The 21,803-nt window shown below is 31.9% G+C and overlaps 2 protein-coding genes across 2 annotated transcripts; one reads left to right on the top strand and one right to left on the bottom strand.

The window, feature by feature from the left end:
* Nucleotides 1-8,992: 8,992 nt before the first annotated feature.
* On the top strand, nt 8,993-10,775 carry LOC105769103 (uncharacterized). Its single transcript, XM_012589529.2, has 3 exons — nt 8,993-9,199; nt 9,281-9,406; nt 10,481-10,775. Exons 1-3 carry the CDS (start codon nt 9,158-9,160, stop codon nt 10,658-10,660), a joined length of 348 nt encoding a protein of 115 aa, XP_012444983.1. The 5' UTR covers nt 8,993-9,157; the 3' UTR covers nt 10,661-10,775.
* A 347-nt stretch (nt 10,776-11,122) lies between these two features.
* Nucleotides 11,123-12,489, bottom strand: LOC105769096 (U-box domain-containing protein 41). Its single transcript, XM_012589518.2, has 2 exons — nt 12,191-12,489; nt 11,123-12,094 (listed from the first exon to the last, which is right to left on the bottom strand). The coding sequence occupies exons 1-2, from the start codon at nt 12,403-12,405 to the stop codon at nt 11,290-11,292; spliced, it is 1,020 nt and encodes a 339-aa protein (XP_012444972.1). The 5' UTR covers nt 12,406-12,489; the 3' UTR covers nt 11,123-11,289.
* Between the last annotated feature and the right edge of the window lie 9,314 nt (nt 12,490-21,803).

Below are 21,803 nucleotides of genomic sequence, written 5' to 3'. Positions count from 1 at the left end.
GAAGTAGAAATTCAGCCGGATATGACTTATAATGAAGAACCGGTTAAAGTATTAGCACGAGAAACAAAGGAGCTTAGAAACAAAAAGGTAAATCTGGTGAAAGTGCTATGGCAAAAGCACGGGATTGAGGAAGCAACATGGGAACCGGAAGAGACAATGAGGAAGCAATACCCGAATCTCTTTACTGGTAAGATTTTCGAGGACGAAAATCCTAAAAAGGGGGGGAGAGTTGTAATGGCCCAAATTTGAGGTTATCGGAACAGTGGTTTCGGGACCACAAATCCGATGAGAAAAATTTTATTTTTCTTATATTTTTATGGTCTACAATTTCACAAAATGATTTCGTGAAAATTTCGTTCGAAAATTTCGACGTTTGGGCACTCAATTTAGTCAAAAGGACTAAATTGTAAAAGTGCAAAAGTTGAGTTCTACATGTTAGAGGTGTCCAATTGTTATGAAAATTTAAATTGGAGGTCCTTATATGGTAATTATACCATTGGTAACTTGGTAGACAAAAATGGACATGAGATAAGTGAAATAGAAAATTTTTAAGTTAGGGGCAATTTGGTAATCTAGTAATTAAAATGAATTAAAAGGAAAAAGATGGCAAAAATCATCATCTTCTTCATATGAACGAAATCAGCAAGGGGAAGCCATAGTTAGGGTTTTCAAGCTTCCAAGCTCCATAGTAAGTGATCCCAAACCCGTTTTAATGTTCTTTACGTTTTGAGATCCGGTAGCTTAATTTAGCTTATTCTAGCAATAATTTAACCTAGGGTTTATATTTGGAAAAATACCCATAGGTGAAAAGTGTTTATTTTGATGTTTTATGATAGAACATGAAGCTAGAAATTATGTTAAACAACTTTTGCTAAGCGATTTTAAGTGAAAACGAGTAAAACGACATAATCGGTAAAAATACCTAATGTTCATAAGTACATGTTAGAGTGGGAATTTGATGTTGCCATAGAAGGAAAAATGTTCATAATGTTATAAAACATAAGAATAAGAGATGAAGTTTAATTTCCGAGCCTTGGGGCAAAAATGTAATTATGTAAAGTTTAGGGCAAAATTGTAATTTTGAAAAGTTAGAGTCAAGGGCTGTTTTGTTGAATGTGAGTATTAAATAAGTTAAATTTACTATTTTAGATCAAGAAGTACGAAACTCGAGGTTAGACAAAGGGAAGAATAAAGTTGAAGACTAAGTTGGTGAATTTGGCTATAATTGGTACCGAGGTAAGTTTACGGTAAATAAATGCAATATTTCCATATTTATTATCAATGCTGTTATTTTCCAGCAACTATGAATTTATTTTATGGATTTATTTGATGATGATCTAAGCATGAAATGATAGAGAATTAAAATTTAAAAGTCCCGTTGATACATAAGGATGGTACTGGATACGAATGTCATGACATTTGGGTAAAGAGATCCCATGTAAGACCATGTCTGGGACATGGCATTGGCATCCTTAATCATAAGAGGTCCCAGTAAGACCATGTCGGGACATGGCATGGGCACGAGACGAGAGGTCCCATGTAAGACCATGTCAGGACATGGCGTTATACCGAGATGAGAGGTCCCTATAAGACCATGTCAGGACATGGCATGGGCACTAACATGAGAACATCCCATGTAAGACCATGTCTGGGACATGGCTTTGGCATGTTATTATCGAAGAGACCCGAGTATCCTTATTATTCCAATGTAGCTCAACGGGCTTGTAAATGAATCATGTTCATGAAAGTTCGGTTTAAAGCATAAATGGCAAGCTCGGTAAGTTGTAAGACTTAAGAACTTATTATACTATCAATTGATGTTCAACGATGCAGCAAGGATTGAGTAAGTTATGCACACAAGTATTCTAAGTAAACAAGTAAGAGAACTAGTATGAGATTAACTAAAGAGTAAACTAGAGATATAGACATTGAGTTTAATTATTTAAGTTAAATATTGTTATTTATTTGCTAGTAAACTTACTAAGCTTTATGCTTACTTCTTTTATTTCTCTTTCTCTTATAGTATTGCAAAGCTACTTCAAGGATCCTAAAGAAGTCGGAGATCGTCCACACTATCAACTACAACCGCTTTCGGTATTTTATATCGAAACACGTTTGAGTTATGGCATGTATAGGGATTTAGTTTTTTGTATGTTTGTAATGATGATTTTGCTAATGAGTGATGTGTAAGTATTTGATGATGTATGGTCATTAAAATGGTTAAGGATGAAGGTGTTTGTTGTTATGAAAGATTAGGTGATAAATTATGCATGGAAATCATGAAAGGATAAAATTTTGCAAAGAAACAGAATTCAGGCAGCACAGTGACGTGAATTTGAAAAATCACCCAAGATAGTATAAAATGAATTAGAGGGTGAATGATATATGGAATTGAAGGTTGTTGAGTCTATTTTCATAGAAAAATAACGGTGTAGAAAAAGGAAATTTATATTTTAAGATATGTGAATTTTCGTGAGACAGGGTCAGAACAGTTTTGGAGTCCCTGTTCTGAGTTTAGAAAATAATTAAAAATTGTACAAAAATGGTTATGAGTTGAAATTTACATGCTTAGATTCCTTAATGAGTCTATTTTCTGTAGGAACAAGTGGGAATAGCATATGAAAATCCTATAACGAGAAAAGTTATTTTTAGTAACAAGAGGTCAGAATAGTCGAATGGTGAAACAGGGGAGACTTTAACTAATAAACTGTACTAATTGGCTGAACCAAAAATTCTAAAAATTTTATGGTGAGTAGATATATGAGTCTAGTTTCAGGGAAAATTTACGGAATTAAATTTCGAGTTCTGTAGCTCAAGTTATAATTAATTTAGTAACTGCTGCGCGATTGGACAGATTTGCTGTAAATAGTGAAATAAATTTTCAAACCTAGTTTTTATGCTCCGAATTGGTAAGATAAGCTAAGTAATGCCTCGTGCTCGACTCCGGAAACGGTCTCGGGTAAGGGGTGTTACATTTCCTTTTGATCTCACTAACTTATGGGACTTGTGATGTGTATAGGATTTAATGAATTCATGAGCATGATACTGAAGTTATGAATCAAATATATATAAATTAAGCCTAATAGGTTAGTTTACATTTATGATTATACAAGCTTACTAAGCATTATTTACTTAGGTAGTTTTTTTCCTTTTTTGTAGATCACCAGAAGGCTCGATCGGTTGGAATCTAGTCGGAGCACATTCACACTATCCATCCATCACTTTGGTAGATGTTTTTTTTTTATGGTTATAAATGGCATGTAATATGAGCTTTATGCTATTTTGTCAATATGGTATGGTTTGAGTTTATGTCAAGCTTGCTTGTTTATATATGCCTTTAATTTTTTTTTTTTGGCTTGTAAATGGTTATGAAATATGTGGTGTTGATCTCTTAATTATGCCTCTTGAAAGTAGAAGGTTTATGGTATAATGGGATGTGTATGAATGGTTATTTGGAAGGTTTGCTATATGTTTAAGGTGTGAACTTGTAGCATTGTAAGTAAATTGATTTGGTGTATGAATTATGGTGCCAAGTGATGGCATATTGGTTAGGCACATAGGTTGGTTGGTTTTGGCATGTTTTAGGTGTGTTTTATTATGTTTTAATGTGTGAAAGTTTTTGGAAATGATTTGTCTTGGTGTGTAAGAAAGGGTTGTTGAATTGGCTTGCATTAGGGGTCATTTTGGAAGCACACAGCCAGAGAAACAAGCTGTCACACGGTCGTGTGCCACACACGGTCACACCACACGACCGTGTGCCTTATTGTTTTTAAGTGCAAGATGGTCAGTCTGGTGACACGGCCGTGTGATGTTATTTTGAATCCTTACACGGGCAGACACACGGGCTGGGACACGGCTGCGTGTCCCATATTTTGAATTATACACGGTTAGCCATACGGCCATGTTTCTGAGTCACACGGCCTGACCACACGGCCGTGTAACCCTTTTTTCCAAAATTTTAATTTTTTTCTAAAATTTTCTATTTTGTTTCAAATTAGTCCCTGATTATTCCCAAACTATTTTTAAGGTCCCGTAGGGTCAGTTTAAGGTCCGTAAAGGTATTTATGCTTTGAATAAATATTGGAATGGAATGTTAATATTTAAAATTGATTAATTGTTTCTATGTGATGTTAATTGTTTTGATTTATACTGTAATACTCAGTAATCCTAATCCAGCGACGAAGACGGGTTAGGGGTATTACAGATACATACTTTACCCTTACTATGATCATATATTTACTGATTTCTATAGTTAGTATCATCCTTTATATATAAATACCTCTACTTAAGAGAGCCATGGTAGAGACTCACCTGATTCTTACTTACTGTAGTTCAAACTCCAGATCTAGATATCCATCTCGAACCAGCAGCAACCACTGCTTAGAAACATAATTTCACTATTACTACTCTTATACATACAAATTACTTACCCTCTCATTCAATGACAATCTCATGCAAGAACATTATACTTACAATCTTACTTTTCAATTACCACATACAAATTTACTCATTCAGAACTTAACATACAGGACTGAAATACTTACCCTAATGAGAAATAACCATTGATCATAAAAGAACCATAGCTTTTAGATCATAGATGTAAGATACATTCAAATTTGAGGAAAGTATCGATAAATACCACTTAAGGGAGAAGAAAAAGAAAGAAGACCCCTTTCAGAACTCATCTCTCACATATAAATATGACTCAACTTACTTAGTGGAATTTAACAAGTGTCATATGTTTCAGAACTTGCCTTCTTAATGGACTAAAGTTTCCAAGAGAAATATTAATAAATGTCTTGCAATCAAATTTATTCAGCTTAGCTATGTAGTTGATTTCTAACCAAGTTACTTAAAATCTAACTAGCATGGTATTCCAGACAAATCAAACATACTATACCTTTGGTGAATATTCAATCCATACTTCCCCTTTATCTCGTAACACGAACTTCTCCTAATATAACAGAATATCATGAAATCAAATTCTTACTAACTCATGTGGCAGTTACTATATGCTCACACGTATACGCCTAAATAATCATTTGGGTGGATAACACTACGCCAGACAGACTATTTACTGCTATATGCGAAAACTTTAGACTCGCCAGATCTAGGGTGTTACAAAAGGTACGATGGATCGTGGTCTATTTTATACACACTCATAAAGTTCAAAATTGGTTGATTATTCAAACAGTGATTATGGTGGTAACTTGGATAAATGCAGAAGTACACATGGATATTTATTTCATATTGGCTCTGCAACATTTTTGTGGTTATCGAAAAATCAACAAATAGTGGCCCTCTCAACATGTATAGCAAAATACATAGCTGCTACAACTTGCACTTGTTAAGCAATTTGGTTGAAGAATATTTTGAGCGAACTATATCTTATACATAAAGGTCCAATTACGATTTATGTTGACAAAAAATCCATAATATCTCTTGTAAAGAATCTAGTGTCCCATAGTTGAAGCAAGCATATCAATACAAAATATAATTTTATTCAAGAGTAAGTGTAGAATAAAAGTTTAGAGCTAATATATTGTCGGACAAAAAACCATTTGACAGACATTTTTACGAAGCTATTGAAAGCGAACGTATTTCACAACTTAAATGAAAATCTCGGTTTGAATGAGAGTGTTAGAAGTTAAACCGATTTCAAAGTCGGCAAAGCATGGAAAGTGATTAACAAGACTTTACAAAGTGTGTACAGGGTGGCTAAGAATTGGTTTAGTGGCAAAACAGAAACGTGGCAGTTTGCTGAAAGTTGCTTTAAGGATTGAAATGATGATAATGACAAGTATAGACTTGCTGGAAGCTTCAGAAGCTTGTTACCGGCCTTTAAGTCAGTTAAATAAGGCTATAAATAGGCCTCATGTTGGTGTAATATAAGCATAAGTTGGTGAAGAAAAATATGTGCGAGTGCTGTAAATAGTAAGAGGTAGGCATGCGAGTGAAAAGAAACTAACAGCAACTAGTGTATTGGAAGAAGAGAAAATTGTAATTTTTTGGTATTGTGTGAGTAATAAAATTATTTCGGTTTTAAATCTCAACTACGCTTCCAACAATTTTAATGGCGGACGACTTGCTTCTTGTTGCATAGTTCAGTAATAAGCAGGCTTAACGTCTGCTAAAACGATCCATTACTGTCTGCCATAGCCATCTTAGCCAACTCTGCAACTTCTTTCACTCTTTTCCTCACTTGTTTTCCCATCACTCCTTCCATTAACTCCTTCGCCATCTTCATCAACCTTTCCCATTTCAAAAACCCGGGTTTCATCCCATTGCATGTCGACTCAACTCTTCGCCCTACCTTGAATTCCTCCACCACCATTCTCGCATTCAATGCCTGTTCAGCTATCATCGGCCATGCAAGGATCAGGACCGTATAGCATATGCTTTCCAACGCTGAATTCCACCCACAGTGTCTTAGAAACCCTTCAGCACATTGGCGTTTCAGTATTTGCCTTTTATCCACCCATTGTTTTACCACAATGCTTCCCCCCTTTAATTTGTTATTAAAATTCTTTTTTTCCTTAAAACCCAAAAGAAGTTTGCTTTAGATTCTTGCAACCCCATCGCTATTTGTTGGATTTGTTCCACTGAGACCTCGGCTTGAGAGCAAAATGCTACATATAAAATCGAGCACCCTTGAGCTAGCTTTTGGTCTTGCCATTGAATCTAAAAGAGGTAAACATTAGGTTATATTTTAGTCATTTATGTTTGAAATGTTACAGTTTAATCACTTGCACGTCAATATTTTAGTCACTAAGTTGTTAATTACCGTTAACGGTATAACGGTAAATTGACGTGGCACGTTTATTCATCATTTCAAACAAAAAATTTAGGTTAAATTATACAATTGGTCCTCATATTTTTTTCATTTTGAGCACTTTTTTTTTCTTTTATGTTCTTTTAACTTTCCTTTTTTTTTCTTTATTTTCTATTCTCTTCTACTTCTTTTATTCCCCTCCCTTCCCCATCTCTTTTAACATAGATTTTTTATGTTTTTCATTTGTTAAAATTTTTTTATGTTTATGAAAAAAGAAAAGGTGAAAGTTGAAACCAAAATAAAACTTGCATATTCTCACCCCACAATCACAAACCCTCATCGTCCATTATCGCTTTAGCGAACCAATTTGATCTCTCAATGGCCTAGTCCACAAGCTCGCCTCAGTTGAAGACCTCGCCAGTCGTGACTTATGGCAGTCCACCCTCAACAAAGTTTCCCGAGCTCGTTCCCTTAACCTCCAAACCCCACGACCATCTTATCTATCTTACCTACAACATTCTCACCCTCTCAAAACTACATTGTTTCACGGATTCTTCAAACGAGCTCTACACTCTCAATGACTAAAACGACCACTATACAAAACTTATCCTCAACTTTACCCAAACCAATTTGGTTCCATGCTCTCTTTCTCTTTTCAGTTCATCCATGTTCGGCTTCCACTCAAGCTTGCTTGGAAATATCCAAGAAGATTTAAATCAATTTTATCATTTGCTTAATTTTATTCATCAGAAAATAAAAGAAAAGGAACGAAATAATCTACACGATTCTGTAAAAGTTTGGAAATGAAAAAAAATTATTTTGAATATAAAGAATTCAATTTATGTTAAGATTTGATTAATGATATAGTTTTTTATATTAATTAGTTAGATCCAATTTTAGTTTCAAAATTAGGTTATATTCAAATCGAGATTTGATTAAGAATTATTGATATTCGGTTTTGTGAAATTCAATTTAGGAATCATATGAAAGGAACAATGACTTGATTTATTTGGTAGGCAAAGACTATATTTTTGCAAGAAAGAATATGAGAAGAGAGAAAATAAATGGGAAGAAGAAAAGAAAATAAAAAAGAAAAAATTAAATTGTTCAAAAAATAAAAGTATAGGGACTAGTTTTAACAAATAAAAATATAGAAAAACTACGTTAAAAGAAATGGAGAAGAAAGGAAAACAGAGGGAGAAGAAAAAAAAATTCAAAGAACATAAAAGAAAAAAATTAAATTGTTTAAAACGAAAAAAATATAGGGGCTAATTAGAGGTGCTCATGGGCCGGGCCGGGTTCGGGCCGGGCCCATAAAAAATTTTGGCCGGGTCCTAGGCCGGGCGGCCTACCAAAATATGGGCCTAAGATTTTGTCCAGCCCTGCCTGAAAAAAATCATAAGCCGGGCCCGACCTGCCCGCCCATTTTATTTTAAAATTTTAAAAATTAAAAAGTATTTTAAAATATTTTAAAATTAAAAAATTAAAAAATATTTTAAAAATATTTTAAAATTTAAAAAATTAAAAAAGTATTTTAAAATATTTTAAAATTTTAAAAAATTAAAAAGTATGTAAAAATATTTTAAAATTAAAAAATAAATATATTTATTAAATCGGTTGGGCAGTGGGCCTGCCAAAAAGTGGTGCTCGAGGTCTGACCCGCTTTCTAAACGGGCCTCGTTTTTTGCCCAAGCCCATATTTCGGCCTATATTTTACCCAAACCCTCTCATATTTCGGGCGGGCCGTCGGGCCGGGCCGGGCCGCCCGGCCCATGAGCACCTCTAGGGCTAATTGTATAATTTAACCTAAAATTTTTGTTTGTAATGGTAATTTAACATGCCACTTCAGCTTACCATTACACCATTAATGAAAATTAACGCTCAGTGACTAAAATATAAAATTTCAAATATAAATGACTAAAATATAAATAGAGACAAACAAAAATAACTATTTTAATAGTTTATCCAATCTAAAAGAGTTTGGTTTGAGGTTTGGTTGGCCGGTTTAACTAAGCATAATGGTTTATTATATAAATAAAAAATTTTAAATAATTTTTTAAAACAATTTAATGAATATTTGTAATTCAATTAATTAAATAATTTTTTCATTATTTATAATATTTTAAAGTTAATTATTCCTTTTACAATTTCAGACCGGACAATTTCCTGAAAATATCACTTTGGAAACGACATATGAATCACATGTCGTTGCCAACTGCCAGGTTCTTAAAAACCCGTCATTTGAAAAAAAAGAAAAAAGAAAAAAAGGAATTTCTATACAAAATAGTAAAAAATAAAAAATCATCAAAAAAATTCCTTCTTCTCTTCTTTCATTCAAAGTTTCAATTTCAACCCAAAGAAAGGTTAGGAAAACCCAGAAAGAAAATGGCAATGGTGACTGTATCCAATTTAGTTTCATATCAAAAGGTGAATTTCTTTTCTTTATTTTAATATATATTTTCCTTTTTGTTGTTCATTAATTCTGGGTTTCTTTCACTTTGTTGACAGAGTCATGAATTCCATGTAATTTGCAGAAGGAGAGAAAAAGGAAGAGAAAATCAAAGTAATTACCCCTATAAAGTCATTGAAATTACACCCCCGCCCAAGTCCCTTGGTGTTCGTTGCTTCCCTCCTGTAAGTCCCACTTTCTTTCTTGTAATTTGCTGTCTGAAATTTATTTAATTGGAATTATATCTCTATAGATTTAAGGGGGGAAATTAAAGCCTTTGAATTTAGGTTAAATTAATGACTATTCAAAATATATTATGAATCAAATTGCATTTTACCCTTTCTACTCAAGAAAAGGGTAAATTAGTTCTTGTAACAAACTAGTCATTTGTTAAAAATATCATCCATTTTTGCTGGTAAAAATTAGTTTCTGTACACGTGGCATGTCATCTGTTACTGTCTGATTATTCTGTCAGTCATGTCTATTTTGAACAATAGAAATAGATAGAAATTTTTAACAGAAATAACCAATTTACTCTTTGATCTAACATAGAGAACTAATTTGCTATTTTTTAGTAGGGGGATAAAATGAAATTTGACTCTTAGAACAGAGGCTTCCTTGGTACTTTTACCTTCAAGTTGGTTATGTTTTGCCTCTTACTTGGAAAAAGGCAATCGAAATATTTCCAATCAATGTTGTTTCTATGGATGGGAAAGCAAAGTTTTTACTTGTTTTATTCTATTTGTGAAGCAAAGTATAATTCTTTACCTATAAGGGATGGCATTTGGACTTTGGAGTGGTATCTTTGTTGTTGAGGATGTTATGAAGTAAAGTGAAGTCGAAGGTGTAAAGTACCGATCCCGATCTTTTTTAAGTGTTTATTCAATGGCGAGTGCTTGGAAACTATTTGATAGAATAGTTTATAAGATCAGTTTGAATGATTAGTTATCCAATTTTCAGGTTTTGATGCTCTCATTTGGCTTGATAATGATATTAGTAGCGTGACGAACCGAGACATGAAGAACTTGTAATCAGGTTTAGGCAAATGAAGTAAATATGACGACTTGGACTATCAATCTCTCTTGCAGTGATGTTTGAGTTTTATGACTCTGTAAATGTCAATGGCCCTTAATCGAATGCAGAACTTTAGTGATAATTTTGTTCAATATTGCTACTTTGTTGAACTTGAAAACCTTTGCTGGTTGGGGTATTTATGTTCCATTTCCATGATGATGAAATATTTCTGTCTTCTGCATCAGAATTTGCAGTGTGGGGAGAGTGTGACGATCGAGGGCCAAACATACACGATATCAGCTGTAACACATCGGTACCAGCTTCGTAAAGGGAAGTATGAACCTAGTGAGAAACGGCTTGATGTTCAATCAACAGGGAGATACATCTTAAATTTATATCTTGAAAGCTTGCTAGAACAGTCTTGATGCTTAGTTTTCTGTACATTTTTGTAATATGCTTAACTAGAGTTGGATAATGTGTGACCATCATTTGTATGAAATTATGATCTCATTATCTCAGTGCATCAAATTGTAACGCTAAGCTGTGAGATTGACTTTAGTAATATTGAAAATAACTGTTAGTGGTGAGATTAAATATTATAACCGTAAGACTAAAATCAGTGGTAGGATATGTGTTTGGATTCAAACGCGTGGATAGCGGGGAGATTAGAATAAAAAATATCTATTAAAGACATTAAAATCTGTTTTTTTAACTTTTGTAAGTGGTTGAACTGGTTAGAAAACATGACACACAAGCTTTCTGGTTTGCATATCTTTTCCTTGCGTTTTCAGCCACCGTTATTTCAACTTGAAAACGACCATTTTACACGTGATTAACACCATTAATTACATGTTCTTTTCTTTTCCAAAGGGAATTAAAACGACAAAGCCTGATAATCTACGTTACTTTAATTCTCATATGAACCGTAAAACGACTTACAGGGGTCCTCTGTTTTGCAAAGGAACTAGCATTCAATGGCCAATACCAATATTATTTACAGAGATTACATTTGTTGCCCTAAGTGAATTACCCTATAATTCTATGATCCTACAGATTATATATTAAGCTTGTTAATCATTTCTTGAACCAATGCCAATGTAGTTCCATTAACTTTCTCTCCGTCTGCATCAATGGCTTGCATAATCTGTTCCATGAGTTCGTGTTTCGATTGTTTACTCGTCGAAGCATAATCTGAACAATCCCTCAAAAGAAACAACAGATCTCTAGCCATGTTCTTAGCTCCCCAAGTTCCATCAACACTAAGTTGAAGCAAACCAGGCATTACACCTTCCATTAATATCAACCCTCTATATTTATCTCTACAACTTTGACATATATGAAGAAGGATCCCAACAGCATGTTCTTTACATTGTGGGGAACCTTCTTCCATTGCTTCAACTATAATCCTGATTGAACCGGGGATCTCGGTTGTCTCGGAAATCGAATTTTCCGACCATGAAACGATGTTTCCAAGTAATGACATTGCCTTTTCTGTTAAGTCTGATGATTTTTCTGAAGTATGAATGAGTTGAAGCAAGGTATAGATTATACCAGAAGATGAAATCAATGGGATTATTTGATGACAAGTCGAGAGATTTTGAAGTGTAGCAATGGCGTCTATCTTTGCTTGATTGGTAAAAAGAGTGTTAATGACATTGTTGGGATCTGAATTTACCAGGTTTAAGATTTGCACAAGGAGTTGAATAGTCCCTGATGAAGCAATTATCAACTTGTTTGCCTTACAAGAAGATAAGATCAACATTGCAGCCATTGAAAGTTCAATGAGTTCTTCATTTTGACATTGAAGAAGCTCTAACAAAACTGGAATAATCCCAGATTTTACAATCCTGATTTTGTTCCTGATACAAAAAAAAAAAACAAAAACCCAATTAAGAAAATTGTTTAAATAACAAGAACATTCATTGGATTTTGCAAGAGATAAACCGAGTTCAAACCTTTCACTTCCAAATGCAAGGCCAAGAAGAGCTAACAAAGAAGCTTCAATGGCTTCAAAGTCTTGAGATTGAAGCATTGAAATCAATGGTGAAATGATCCCAGTTTCAGCCAATTTATGCCTTTGTTTGCTACCGAGTTTACTGAGTTGAGTTGCAGCTTGAATCTGCAATTCTCTATTGCCATTGAAAAGGTTTTCAATCACCAAATCCTCCATTGGCAAAAGAGAAGGAAATTTTATTTATTATTATTTTTTTTTGTAAAAAGATAACTCTTTCTTGTATCAAATTAGGCAAATGAGGGAATACAAATAGGATTTGGTGGCGGTTGCTTGAACAAGTGAGTTTAGGCTTTTGTGGGCATCCATTGTTTCAACTTGAAGCAAGCTTGCTATTCTCTTTGGTCAGCTTTTACCTTTACTTTTTTTTCTTCGAAAGTCTTAATTTGGTAAAATAATACAAAATATTCACACACAATAAGCCATTCCTAAGCATGAATCATTAACTTTCCTTTTATATAAGCAAACACCTTAGCTTTAAAAAAAAAAAATCAAATTTTGCTTTATTCTTTCTACATTAATTGTAAAAAGTGAAAGTAAACCTTTTTTTTTTTTGCCTCTCTAGAGTTGAATTAAGTTTGGGTTTATCATTTTTTGAAAATGGATTATAGGAGTGAAAATCCAATATAGAAATTGTTTTGTTGTTGGCATTTATGGTAGGGATTGCTTAAGAAAGTAAAAGTGGTAGTAATTATATGTGTGAGATTTCTTGGGGTTATAATTTTAATTGGTTGGTTAGGGTATTCATTATTTTGGGAAACTTCTAAACCTAAACCTTTTATAATTCACATTAATATGTTTTATAGTTTATGGTTTATTATTTTAATAATTTTATTATAGGTTGAGACTATATTTGTTCTTTTTGTATAATACTTAGAATGATCTATAGTCTCTCCTAATTCATAAATAGGAGGATAATGCATTTCAATATACTCGAATCCACATCCTTCTCGCATTAGTAATAATACCCATATCAATCGAGTTAAGACTCAATCGACTATAGTTTATACTTAATTAATTGGATATTAATTCAGTTGAAAAATAATTAAATTATTTTAAAAATATTTTTTCTCCTCTTCTATCCTTCCTACGGAAAGATGATATATAATGATTAAACATCATTATATATTGAGTTTTATTATTGTGATTATTGGTTACATGCTTTATCTTTTCCTCAAAATCAATGTAACGTTTGAGATTATTCATTATTTTTACATAAAAATAAACCAATTTAATTTTATCTTAAAAACACAGGCCATATCTTGTACTTTAAAAAATTATAAATTTAATTTTTATACTTTAATTTAATCAATGTGAATTCTTGTACTTTTTACATTTTAAAATTTTAGTCTCAACTTAAATAGTAACATTTAAATTCATTTACTAGCCCATATTCTCCAATTGGTCATTCTAAACATCTATACTTCAATTTTCATACCCCAAGAAGATTATCTTCATAAATTTCCTAATTGTTATAATTATTCATAATAAAATATGGATTTTTTTTAGGTTTTGAACTTGATTCCTTGATCCAAAGCAGAGAATAATTTACTATATATTAAAGTTTGGATAGTGGATGTCGTCCTTTATTAATATTTTTAATTTTGAAATAAGGAATGGAAGCTAAATTAAGCAACGATAATAGCATAATAAAAATAAAAATAAAAATGCATGGAATGGGCCCATTGAGTTACTTTCTAGCTTTACTTTAGCCGCTATTCGGCAGCATTGTCTTTACGGAAAATATTTCTCAAAATTTCATGATGATTCATTCATCTTTGGATTTTTGTAATAAAAACAACGATAATTGCTCCCATTCAGTTATTTTCTTAAAAAAATTATTACAAAATAATATAAATATGCAAACTAACAACTTGACTTGATGATTAAGACAGATATATTGAGTCTTTGATATTTAAGTTTCGTCATGTGTAATTATGATACGTGAGTCTTTATTCTATTTTATACATGTGTTATGTGTGAATTTTATCCGTTTTTTGTACATTGTGTTTTATACTATGTTTATTCTACATTGTAGTTGATCGGACATATCTTTATACTTGTATTGTATTTATAATTTTAATCCTCTAAAATATAAATATAAATATTATATTTATAGATATTAATTATGATGTATCAATTTTATTGATGCTCTTCTAGGTTCAATAAACTAGCTTGTTTAAAAGGGTATTTGCAAAGCAAAAATCTAAAAATTGAGGTGTACAATTAGAATTTTTAAAAAATTTGAAAAGTTTAATTAAAACTTTTAAAAAATCTAAGAGATTTAATGATGATTTGCAAAATTTTGGGAGGCCTAATTAAATTTTTTTATAAATTTTGAAGGGCCTAACAATGGTATTATGTGTCTATTTGTTTAATTTGATTAAGGATCGTGGAAACGAACTTAAGTTAGATGACTTTGGTAGGTTTAGGATGGTAAATGCATGAATTGTTTGAGGCAAGCAATAACTAAAGTCGGGGATTTGATAGTAAGCTTATTTGACATAATTTTGTTATTAATTCTAGTAATTTTTTTATATGGTTGCTATTAATTATAATAGTTGTGGGGTGTGCCTCGCATCTTGGAGTAAACTAGATATGAAATAGAATCGATGTTACGATAAGGAGGAGTATGATGTCGTGATGGAAGACATCCCGACAAGGCGATATGCCTCATCACGACATGGCAACGTGTATTTAACTTAGACCGGGTTTCTTCTCCTAGTTAAACCCTACAATATTTTTCCAATTGAACTCTAATTAATCTAGGAATATTTTAGTTATATTAGGACTTTAATATTAGCATATTTATAGGGTCCTTGTAACCCTATTTAGAAAGTTAACAAAATATCTCTTACGTGAGATTTGATGAAGAGTTTTGGGGAAAGTTTTTTAGAGAACTTTGTATTCCGGTTTTGGGTTTTGCTTTTGGGGATTATTTTCTCCATCTTGTACTCTTCGTTGGTTTTTTCCGGATTAGTAAAGTTTTCTTTGCCCGTGATATTTATCCTCTTCGGAGGAGTTTTTCACGTAAAATTTGTGTTTGATCTTCTCTACTTTTTTTGCTCGTTGTTTATACGGGTCGATCCCCAACAATAGTTTTTGTCTATTTTCTTTGTAGGTGCAACACGTGTCTAAAAGTATTAAACTACAAGTTAAAATATGAAGATTAATAAATAAATAAATAAAGGGCTTGAGCTTGGTGTGGGAAGCAAATTGGAGACATTTGGATTAAACCAATTTAAAATTCATAGTTATTTTTGTTTGAACTCCTCCATTTAAGGAGGGAAAATTTGATGAGTGGTCACATGTTGTACTTATTTGTGTCAAATTCATAAATAGGATGAGATGTCTTTTAAGTAAAATTACTAACATTTATATTGTTTTTGATACTTTTAAGGAAGTGATTATTTGGTGTTTCATATTTGTCTTTTTAGTTAGTTTTAGATGTTTTTATGTTTAACGATGAATAAACTCATTGTGTGCAAAATGATGTAGACGAAAAGGGGGAAATGAACAAAGATTTAGAAAGCTAGTGACCGAATGCTGAGTAGAACATGACATTGCCAAAGTTGAGAAGATCAAATGAGTGCCATTTAGTATGGTCAATCGCAACATAAGGTTTAAGATTGTCATGACCGTTGTGACTGAGAAGGATTAAATTTGTGAAGTACCAAGAGAATGTCATAATGTAGCAAGAGAGAAGGTGGCAACGTTTGACCTCGATTTGAAGCGGTTATTGTCAAAAGTCATGGGCATTTTTTGAAAATTAACTAGGGAGTGTGTGATGTTGTGAAAAAGGACATCACTGTGATCCGGCGACTCCTATACCTTCATTAACTAAAATTGTGGTTTTTTTCATAAACACCCTTTTTGAACTATTTTCAAGAGAGTTTTTGTTAGATATTTTAGAATTAATTTTGAGAGCTTTGTAGATTTGTATTAGATTTCTTATGCACTTGCTATTAAATTTAGTAGTTGCTTTGTAAATGTTGGATCGATCGTAAAAACAACAAAATAGAAGAGATAGAGAAGATCAAACACAAATTTTACGTGAAAAACTCTTTCGAAGAGGATAAAAATTACGGGTAAAGTAGGCTTCAGTTTTTCACTAAATGAGTAAACAAACGAGAGTACAATATGAAGAAAATAAACTTAAATGTACAAAACCCAAACCCCAAAAACAAAGTCCTAACTCGGGAACAAATTTCTCTTCATAGTTACCACGAAAACTCTCACCAAAACTCATATGCGACCACCTCTTGTCGTCCTCAAGAAAAATCCTTATTGATTGTCATATCTAAATCAGGGTTACAAAGATCCTTTAAATAGACTCAATACAAAGGGCTAAAATGACTAAAATAATCCCTAAGTAATTTGAGTCTAGCTAGGAGATGAAGTCTTGTTGAGTTGTACAAAACATGGCTGCATAACATCAAGAATCGTAGTGACATGTCGACTCTCCTCGTCACGACTTTGTCGCCACATCATTGCCAAAAACTGCCGTGTCGTCCCAGCGTCAGGCCTATTTTGGCCCTCCTTCGGTTGCTCGTTGATTCTCGTCTAAGATGCCTGCAATGTGTCCGATAAATGCGAAGCACACCCCACAGTTTTGTTTCTTTTTATCCTTTTTGTAATTAATGCGTTCGATTAATGTAAGGCACACCCCATAGTAAACAACTTTGGTTTCCTTTTATCCTTTTTGTAACTTTCTTTCGGAAGATGGAGATTGGAGAAGGAAAAGCTTGGAATTGTGCATTAGCATTATTAGTTTAGATCTCGTACACCATAATTGAGTTCTTTCGAACCTTAATATTATATTTTTAGTAGCAATTATGGTTGAATTGGTATATGTTAATGTTTGGTTGAGTATGATTGTCATGGTTTAGATGTGGATGTGAAGTAATTTGACATAGACGAATACAAACGACCGGCAAGTAGATGAAGAAGAAGCAGTCGTCTAATGAAGATGCAGCTGCTGAAAGAAACTGAAAAGTTTTGATAGAGAAGAAACCAATGTATCTACAACAGTTCTGTTGTACAATCCTAAAAAAATTCTTGGCAAAATGTTTAACCAAATGAACTGATAAATTTTTAAGGCGATACTATCAAAATTTTGAAGTGATATTAAAATTTCTAATGCAATACCGGAATTTCTAACCTCTACCAAAAGTTCTAGGCTCAATTACAAATTTCGTCCTTAATAGTTTCATATTTTCATTTTTACCCTAATTCTTTTTCTGTTCGACTGCACTCTTATGGTTACCTTTTTGGATGAAAATGTTGATGGGATTATTAGTTAACTAACGGTTAATGACTTTTATTGATGTGACTCACCATGTTTATTTAATTGTTGATGTGATAATATTTTGGCATATACCATATCAACAAATCATTTAAAAATAATTATAAATAAAATATAAGAGTTTAAAACATAAAATTTATAAAAATTTGAAAAATAATTCTTTAAAATAAAAAATAATGAAAAAACTAGAGAAATTTTGTAGAAAATTAATATATATATTTTTTTTAAAAACCCAAACCTCCACTTTCCATGATGCTCCACTAGAACCCCGGATAATGGATAACATTTATGAAATTGAACAATTTTGAACATGCAAAACACAATTCCTTTGGGTTTTTTTATTAGTAGAAGGAAGAAAATGAAATGTTTTGATGTGCTCCGCCGCCGGAGAAGACGCCAACACATTGGTGAGGTGATACCGGTGTCGAGAAGAAAATGCAAATCATAAAATTTTAATAAAAATACTTATATATTAAGTACTTGAATTTGGTTTTAAATTTTAATTTGGTATTTAAAGTTTTTTTTTTATCTAATTAGGTGCTTGTATTTGGCTTCTTGGTTCAAACTTTGCTTTTTGGTCTAAATTAGTACTAATGGTAAATGATTTATTTGAACCAATTTAAACTATGAAGTCATGTTCAGGTACTAATTTGAACCAAAAAGCCAAGTTCAAGTGCCTAATTGGATAAAAAAAAACCTTAAGCACCAATTTGAAACTTGAAGCCAAGTCCAAGTACCAAAATGTACATCCATCCCATAATTCATCCGATTAGGTACCAAAAGTGATACATGCATGGATGGGGTGAAATTTATTAAATTTCATTTACCGAAGCTGCTAATTTTTAAGTTTGAAAAATCAATCGACTTGCAATGCATTTTTTAATTGGATCCAAGCATTTTTGGGTTGAGATGTTCATAGAATCCGAAGATCTATCTCTTAGAGTCATAATGCACTTTGAATAACTCGATTTTGAATTCGGGAGCTCAAGTTATGACCGTTTTAGTGAAGACTACATGAGCAGAATTTTTGGACAGAATTATAACGAAAATTATTAGTTTCGAGCTTTTAATTCAAGTTTAAGTCATATTGGTTTCGATTTTTAGGCTTAATTTTTATTATATATGAGTCCAATATTGTATTTATTAGGCTTTATTATTTTATTATTTATTTATTCCGAATTTTGAATTTTTTTAAATATTGTAAGTTATTTAGGAGTTTTCTGTATCACACCCCAAGTCTGGCGGATCTGAGAATAAGGCATGTAGTTGTGAAGTTATGGTTGGCATTTGTCAAGTTCCATTAAAGAGGATTAAGGTTATATATAGTAAGAGAAAGGTTCATGGGGAAGTTTCTTTTTCCCTCAATATTACCCTCTGATTCTTTTTCTTAAATCTAATTGTATATCTTCCTTATTAAGTTAGAAGTTAAGGATCTTGATTTAATTAGTGGTTATTCCACCTCCTGGTAAGTAATATAGTTCTGCATGTTAAGTTTTTGAAAGGGTAAGGTTGTTAAGAGTTATATGAACAATGGGTCATGAATATAAGGCCTTGCATAATTCAAATTATTCATTATTTTAATGTTAAATTTAAATTATGCGTATGGTAAGCAAATAATAATGTATTATTATTATTAAGTTGAAAGAAATTCAATTGAATAATGGATATATGTATGGAATTGAAATGAATATTGACTTGAAAATAGAAAATTAAATTTGAATTGAATTGTGATTGAAAGTGAAAAAGTGAAATTGAATTGAAATGTGAATTTGAAAGTATGTGTTGGTATTGAATTGTGTTTTGATTAGTGAATGGAAAAGTATAATTGATATTGAAAATGAATTCTTGAAATAAAGATGAAAATTGGATTGTGAAATTGAAATACCCTATTAACTAGACAGACTGAGTCGGATATAGTTGGCATGTCATAGGATTTGGAAGAGTATGGGATTTATCGGCTTTGCCGATCAGACACTTTAAGTGTCGTACATCAGGCACTTTATGTGTTGTATCTCACGCATTTTATGTGTCGTATCAGGCACCTCGTGTGTCGTTTCAGGCACCTCGTGTGTCGTTTCAGGCACTTACGTGTCGTATACTAATCAGGTATTATGTACCGTTTTAGGCACAATGTGTCGTACTGGTGTGTTTGGGTTGGAATCCGTGTATCCGCCAAAGTCCAGATTGTTAATAGGGTGAAAAATTGAAATGAAGAAATCAAATGAATTTGATCGATTGTAGTATTGATTATGAGGAAATTTAAAATTGTGGTTTGAAATTGAAATTGAAATTGAAAATGAAAGGCATGAACTTAATGTTCATGTAGTGATTGAAATTGTTACATGTGATATGTGATTAAAATTGAAGAATAGCTAAAAATTATATTGTTATCGTTAATTAATGAAAGTTTATGAATTAATATATAAGAAATTGGATAATTACATGCTTGGTAATTATAATTCTTTATTGTTATTATAATTTGAATTATGGTAATACCACTGAGTATAAAATACTCAGGGTACGGTTGTTTCCATGCGCAGGTTGAAAGAAGTACAGAGTCTCGGTTCAACATCCAGAACAATCCCGACTTCAGCATAAAGATTTTGGTGATGTTTTCTTCCTTTAAGTGAAAGTGGCATGTACATAGGGATTATAATGGTTATTTTGGCATGTTATATAATTTTTGTTGTAAAGAAAAGTATTTGGTGTTTGATGATTAAATAGCAAAATGGTAGAAATTGTTTATGGTATTGGTATTGAATTGGAATGGCTTGAATAGTTTTATGAACTAATTAAAAATGATAATAGGGTTTTATTTATTAAGTAGTTAAGCTAATATGTCAAGTATGTTTTAAATATATTTGAGTATATAAATGCATTGGTTGAATTCTTGGAATTGGTTTGTTTTAGTTTTAAATTTGCAGGGGGTTTTATGTAAAAATTAGCAGAAATACTGTCAAATTTTTTTAAAAAAAATTGAATGTAGTCAATTAGTAAGAATTTTTATGAATTTATCATTATATCATATACGTTTGTTATTTATTTAAGAATTATTTGTAAATTGTCTGAGATGTCCGGTAATGCCTCATAATCATGTTCTAGCGACGATTTGGGGTTAGGGATGTTACAATCTATAACATACTTATATAAATGAACTTACAGGACTGATTTTTAGTAACGGTTCAGAGTATCTCAATCAGTAATCGACGTTATATCAATTCATTATTTCCATTTTTAATTACACACATCAATATAATCCAACATTGTAATTAGGTTCATATAATACATTTAAAAATGTACTAAAATTAAACCGAACAAACTTACCTGACTAAATTGCAGCAATGACAAAGGTACAGTACACCAGCACAAAGCCAGACTAACTACATCAAAAATGGAATTTGAGGGACTATTCAATAATTTTTCCCTTTTCCGCGATTAACAGCTTATTCTCAATCTAGAATAATAATTTCATTCAATTTAGAATAATAATTTCATGCAATTAACTAATTCTAACAAAAAAAAACCTCATTTTATGCAATTAGGTCTTTTTGATATTTTTTATAAAATTATTCCGACATTTTACTTTTATGCAATTTAGTCCCTAAGCTCAAATCATGTAATTTAACCAATTTTAATCAAATTTAAGTTCAACTCAATTGTATACGACCCTATTTCAGCCCATAATTGCTGTTATTTCACATCAAGTCCTTAAAATTTAATCACTTTAATATTTTAGTCCTTTAACATTAAAATTACTACAAATTACTTTACAAAATAGTCTTATTTAACAACCAATCTTAATAATTTATCACTAAATTATAAAAACAACTCAAACTCATTAATGACATAATCCAAAACATTTAAATTTTTTACAAATTAGTCCTTACGTTAGCTAAATCAAGTTAATATGAGTTCAAAAACATAAAAATTACCAAAAACGAGTGTCAAACACATACCAAATGGAGGAATCCTTGCTAGCCGAAGCTTGCTCTCACCTTCAATGGTGCTTCGGCCCTTTTTGGAAGAAGAAGACAGAATTCATAGACATTTTGGCTTTCATTTCATTCAAATTTCATTTATTTACTTAATTACAATTTTACCTTAATTAACTCATGAAAGTTTACCTAAATGAAAGCCAAAACCGTCCACTATGGATAATGGTGGTTTATTTATCATTCAAACCCTTTTAATTTACCTTTTAACTAATAAATCTATTTTTTCATATTTATAATTTAGTCCTTTTTACTTAATT

This window comes from Gossypium raimondii, chromosome 7, assembly GCF_025698545.1.
Source record: "Gossypium raimondii isolate GPD5lz chromosome 7, ASM2569854v1, whole genome shotgun sequence".
In the NCBI taxonomy this organism is placed as follows: Eukaryota; Viridiplantae; Streptophyta; class Magnoliopsida; order Malvales; family Malvaceae; genus Gossypium; species Gossypium raimondii.
The sequence above is the reverse complement of the archived record's forward strand: the minus strand, read 5'-3'. Positions and strand labels throughout refer to the sequence as shown.